Source organism: Aulonocara sp. 'chitande type north' Nkhata Bay, linkage group LG7, assembly GCF_057382095.1.
Source record: "Aulonocara sp. 'chitande type north' Nkhata Bay isolate Kocher_YH1m ecotype deep benthic linkage group LG7, A_spYH_male_GT1.1, whole genome shotgun sequence".
In the NCBI taxonomy this organism is placed as follows: Eukaryota; Metazoa; Chordata; class Actinopteri; order Cichliformes; family Cichlidae; genus Aulonocara; species Aulonocara sp. 'chitande type north' Nkhata Bay.
The window spans coordinates 57,047,604-57,052,981 of NC_141350.1; the positions used below are offsets into that span (position 1 = coordinate 57,047,604).

Here is a 5,378-nt window from a genome sequence, read left to right on the forward strand (position 1 = left end):
AAGATACAAAAATGATTCAATGACTTGAATGTTGTTGCATTTTCAGAAGTTTCTTTGCTCCTGTGTGAATTTTGCATGAGCAACAAATTTAAATTCTGCCACTGCCACGGGTGATTTTACAGATCACGGTGTATCCTAGGGGGAAAACGACTGAAAGGAGTAGACGACAAATATAACCCACAGCATAAATGCCGTCAAGATTTGAAACAATGCTTAAAAATCTGTAAACAGGTGTGCATAAGCTAATGATTAATCTAAGAACACATTCAGCATTAAAGTAAGCAGAACAGCACTTTTCAGAGATTTCACTTTCGACGATGCCACCTCAGAAAATTTTATTTTTTCTAAAAAGGAAAGAAAAAAAAAATCAGTAGAAAGAAGTCAAAAACAACCAAAAGGTGACACTTTGAGGCCAGAGCCTGCCTGTGCACCAAAAAGTCCTGCTTTTCTTTTTGGCAAAGTGAAAGAGCAACACAAGCCTCTATTAAAGAGTGGTTGGACAGTGCTAAACAATGCAGGTTTGGAGAACAGGCCATCTCTGTGAAATAAGGGGATAAGAACAGAGAGTCAGGCTGGGTTCTTTGAACAGGAAACAAAAAGGAAGTCTAAGAGGCGGATCGTCAGTCCACAGGTCGCTTTTCACTGTGTTTCTTTGTGAACTCCTCTGCGTTCTTCATGAATTTCGCACGGTCTTTAGTGTACTCCTCTGCCAGGTCAGCCCTCAGTGGATGCTCTGGCTGAGGCATGTTCACCATCGCAACCAGACACTGAATCACTGGCAGACAGAGGGAATGAGAAAAGAACATTTGTGAGCATATTTGGTACTTTTTGGAACAGATAAGAAAACAATAATAAGATGTGGATGTCCATTTTCACCTTGGCAGGTTTTCGTGGCTGGCTTCCAGTTCTCCACACTGATGATGGGCAGGCAGACCTGGCCCTTTTCATCAATGTTGGGGTGGTAGATTTTTGTCTTGAAGGTTATCTTAGGTGGCTTGAAAGGATACTCTGCAGGGAAGATGATCTCAATCCGAAATGCTCCTTTGTCATATGGAGGACAGTCCTTGAAGAAAATAAGTATGTGTTAATTTCAGGAAAATCGGAATAATATTTAGTCAACAATAATTACATAATTTAATTAATAATGCTCTTTGACTTTAAGATGACTTGGTGGGGGTCATTTTTATGTGCGCTTTGATACTTTTAATAGTGAAAATTAAAAATGTTGCTAAAATGATTTCAGTGTTCTTCTCTAATAATGTTCTTCTTTTTTATACTTCTGAACATATCAAGGATGCCCCTCTCTACAGCATTAAACAGAACCAAAACTTGTGTCTGACACTTACCAAAACAGAAACCTTAAAAAAATAAAATAAGTGAACAAAAAACAAGTAAGCTGATAATGTACTGTTCACAACAGATATATATAGATAGATAGATAGAGATATATATATCTATATATCTCTATATATCTATATCTATATCTATATCTATATATCTATATATCTATCTATCTATATCTATATATCTATATATCTATCTATCTATCTATATATATATATATATATATATATATATATATATATATATATATATATATATATATATATATATATATATATATATATATATATATATATATATATATATATATATATATATATAAAAAACAATATTTTTCATACAAGTCAACCCAAATTTCTACCAAAATGTTCTTCTCGAACTTCACAATGTGTGATCTGAAATTTGAGCCATTAGAGAAACAAAAGTGGGAAAAATGTATAGTTACATAGGGTCAATACTTACAGGAACAATAAGCCCTTGCCAGTTCAAAATATTAGATTCATCCACTTGAATGATTCGGAAATTCTTTATTCCAGAATCGCGAATGTCTTGAATCTCCTGAAACGAAACATAATTGATTGAAATTTGGTGCAAAATTATGCAGTGACAGAACAGGAAGAACAAACAGACAAATGCGTGAATGTATAACGTAGAGTAATCAGCCACAACATCTCCAAACTGGTAGCCAGAACCTACTAAAAGTGATCCAAGGAAGGAGAAATGGTGACTCGGCAGGTTCAGAAAGGGCAGTACTGGACCATGCCGTTTTAGCCCACAGAAAAACAGTCTTCAGCTGGCTAGGATAAAAATGTGTCAGCACACAAATTGCTGTGCATGACGCTGCACAAATGCAGACTGTCAGAACCTACAATGACCACATGAACAACACAGTGCTGACTTGGTCCCCAAATTTCCAAGATCTCAACCGAGACAAGCATTGTTGGGATGGGCACACACGGACACACACACACTGACTTAAGGTGTGTTCTTTTGGTGACATTAGGGTGAGCGCCACATTATGAGGTTGTGGTTTTAAACTTGTGGCTGATTGATGTCGATAAAACGTGAGGAAAAGTCAAGAAACCAGCTAAGAAATACAATCTGCTGGGTGTAGGTGATTCAGAGGAACTGTGTAATATGGCCCTGATGGACCGAGTCCCGTCAGACAGTAAACAGTTACATCACTTCCTCCACAATGACTCATACCCGCTCATTCCTCGGTTCAGATTACTATTCACACAATGCATTTTTCCTTCCAGGCTGTTCACATAAATACTGCAAAAACAATTATGGTGTTTTAAATTTTATTAACATCGGACAATGATGGCCTGTGTGAGACCTTCACCTCCACTAATACAGTTCTGCATACTTACAGGGCAGCAGTCATAGATTCATACTAATTAACAATAAATAAATTAATTAATGAATAAATAAATAAATTTAATTAAATAATGGGTTGCCAAAGTGTGACCTTTGCAATGACATGTGTGTATGGCAAACAGACAGAGGTGGAGAACTCAGTTTTTTGCTATGAAGGCCTGTGATGTATGAAACACTCAAGGATTCATATAGACTAAGCTTTTTAACATAACCCTCAACAAATTAAAGAAAAAAAATTAAAAAACAAAAACCTGAAACAGCTTCAAACTTAAATGGGTATTGCATCTTTAAAATGTGCGTGTGCAGCAACATTGGCTGAGGACTAATGGTTCCATGATGGTTACTTTTAGTTATTTAAAAAAACAACAACAAAAAAACAAAAAGTGTTTAATTTGTGACTTGTTAACCTTGTTTGCGGTTGACTGATTTCAGGTATAAAGCAAAGCAGTTGCAGAGAATATCAAGGAGCAGCCTTGTGATAACAGTCACCTTCAACCACCACAACCAGCTGTTAGCTGAACACTAGCACTAGCATTAGTTTAAAAAAAAAATAGCGTTACAAAACAAATCCATCTGGTTACTCAGATCAAATATTTTTCATTCATATGGTCAAAAAGTCTGCCAGTATAAATTTCAGAAGAACATATAGGTGAGATAGACAAACAGGAGGAAGAAACTAGTAAATGTTATCAAACCACTGAGGTCCTACAGTTGCAAGTGATTGGCAGAAAGAAAGTGACAGTCATAATATTTTATACCGATCAATTCAAGCTGTACATGCCCTACAGTCCCAGTCATTTCAGATAATTCTCTTGCAACAGTTTTAACTGAAAGCAAATAGTAGTTATTTTCTAATTCCCAGTGGAATTTGGAATTTACGTGAACTGTAAAACTGAACTGTCAGGAGATTTCAAGAAGTCGTGACAGCACACTTCACCATTTTCTTTTTGGTATGAGGAAATTACTAACATACAGCAAATCAAAACTAAAACGAGTCAGAACAAAAGAAAGTATGAACGCCTGGCCAGCCACTACACTGTTTACAACATTAGCATACAATTCATTTTTTTCTCTCTTTAAAAATAAAAATCAATGTCTACAATAGCCACATTTTTCTACTTACTCTTTTAACTTACAGGAACAATTCTTTCCAATTGTTACACTTAATTCTTCATAATTTATTGACTACTCTATTTTGTTGCTGAAAAAAGCTGAATAAAGGCATTACTCCTTCTGTTTGTTTTATATTGCGTTTGTTTACATGCAAGTACATGACCAAGTCAAAATAACTTTGTATACTGTTTTGCAAATAACTAACTCTTAATCCCCTAAACAAGAGAATAATGTCATTCATATATATATATTTTTTATTATTAAACGTTTATTAAACGTATACGGCTCAGATGAGGTCTGACGTCACGTCCCAACCCCAAAGTCTCCATGTTTTCGCCTCCGCGGCTGCCTTCAGACGGCGAAAGCGGTTAAAACGAGCTGCTACAGTTTCCACCATGCTTGCCTATTAAACACCAGCTTGCTTTCCGACTTAAAGCCGTAGATGACAGTTTTATCTTAAAGCTTAATCACGCTCTGCTGGCATTTCAAATTAACAACTAAACCCCGAGTCACCGTCTATCGGCCGTCATTATCCTTTCGTTTTGTCAGACACTTGAGCGACAAACACCCGGACATTTTCTCTTTGCTCACGAATCTGTAGCTACACTCATAAAGTCGAAACCATTGTTTAAACCATGTCAAAGTTGCAGAAATCCAACAACTAAGATCTTTTTCTTACCCTAGTTAGTCTCCGAGCCGAAGTCATTGTGGTACCGATTCTGTCTTCTCCTTCTTCTTCCTTTTTCTTTCCGCTCTACCTCGACTTCTTTTCAGTTTGTTTTAAAACGGATGACGGGCGGGATTCTCTTGCGTTACCGCCCTCTTTGGGCCCGGAGGGTTACAGATTTTAACCAAATTTTTACCGCTTTGCTTTGGATATGTGTTCCTGTTTCCTTTTAGGTATCACCATTTCTTTAAGACATCCTTTTAGAATAAAACTATTATATTTATCCATCTATTGTGGTAAGCTAGTCCAGTATTTAGTTCTGTTTATCTAATACATTCATTTAACCATGGCTCATTTAAAGGAGATGTGGAAAATCGATGCAAAACAGTTATAAAAAAAACAAGCACACATGAATTATTTTGAAATTAGAAGACAATTAAAGAAAAAAAAAGATAATTTCCCCACATTTCAAAGTGATGAAATGGTGAATGTCCTTTTATCAAAAAGTCTTTATGGATTTTTTTGAAAAGTGATTCTATTAAATTAAATTTTTTGTCACCTGTTTGTCACCTTGCCTCTCTGCACTGAATCATTACTTGTTATTAATCTCCGCCTCTCTTCCACAACACGTCTTTTGTCCTGTTTTCCTCCCCTCACCATGAAGCAGTTGTGGCAGATGGCCACCCCTCCCTGAGCCTGGTTCTGCTGGAGGTTTCTTCCTGTTAAAAGGGAGTTTTTTCTTCCCACTGTCACCACAGTTCTTGCTCATAGGGAGTCTTATGATTGTTGGGTAGGCAATATAAATTGCCTTGAGGCAACTGTTGCTGTAATTTGGTGCTGTATAAATAAAACTGAATTTAATTGAATTGACGAT

General features: G+C 36.3%; 1 protein-coding gene across 1 annotated transcript; it reads right to left on the reverse strand.

Annotated features, from left to right (window-relative positions):
- Nucleotides 1–320: 320 nt before the first annotated feature.
- Nucleotides 321–4,672, reverse strand: LOC147326361 (ubiquitin-conjugating enzyme E2 L3-like). The gene is made up of 4 exons (XM_086301565.1): nucleotides 4,517–4,672; nucleotides 1,807–1,902; nucleotides 877–1,063; nucleotides 321–775 (listed from the first exon to the last, which is right to left on the reverse strand). The coding sequence occupies exons 1-4, from the start codon at nucleotides 4,541–4,543 to the stop codon at nucleotides 621–623; spliced, it is 465 nt and encodes a 154-aa protein (XP_086157691.1). The 5' UTR covers nucleotides 4,544–4,672; the 3' UTR covers nucleotides 321–620.
- Nucleotides 4,673–5,378: the final 706 nt, after the last annotated feature.

What these genes read in the sequence shown, in the direction of transcription:
- LOC147326361 (XM_086301565.1), bottom strand. Translation starts at nt 4,543, where the DNA reads ATGACTTCGGCTCGGAGACTAACTAGG. An exon ending in GGCAAGGGCTTATTGTTCCT is followed by an intron (nt 1,064 to 1,806) that starts GTAAGTATTGAC and finishes ATTTTCTTCAAG; the next exon opens with GACTGTCCTCCATATGACAA. An exon ending in AGCCACGAAAACCTGCCAAG is followed by an intron (nt 776 to 876) that starts GTGAAAATGGAC and finishes TCTGTCTGCCAG; the next exon opens with TGATTCAGTGTCTGGTTGCG.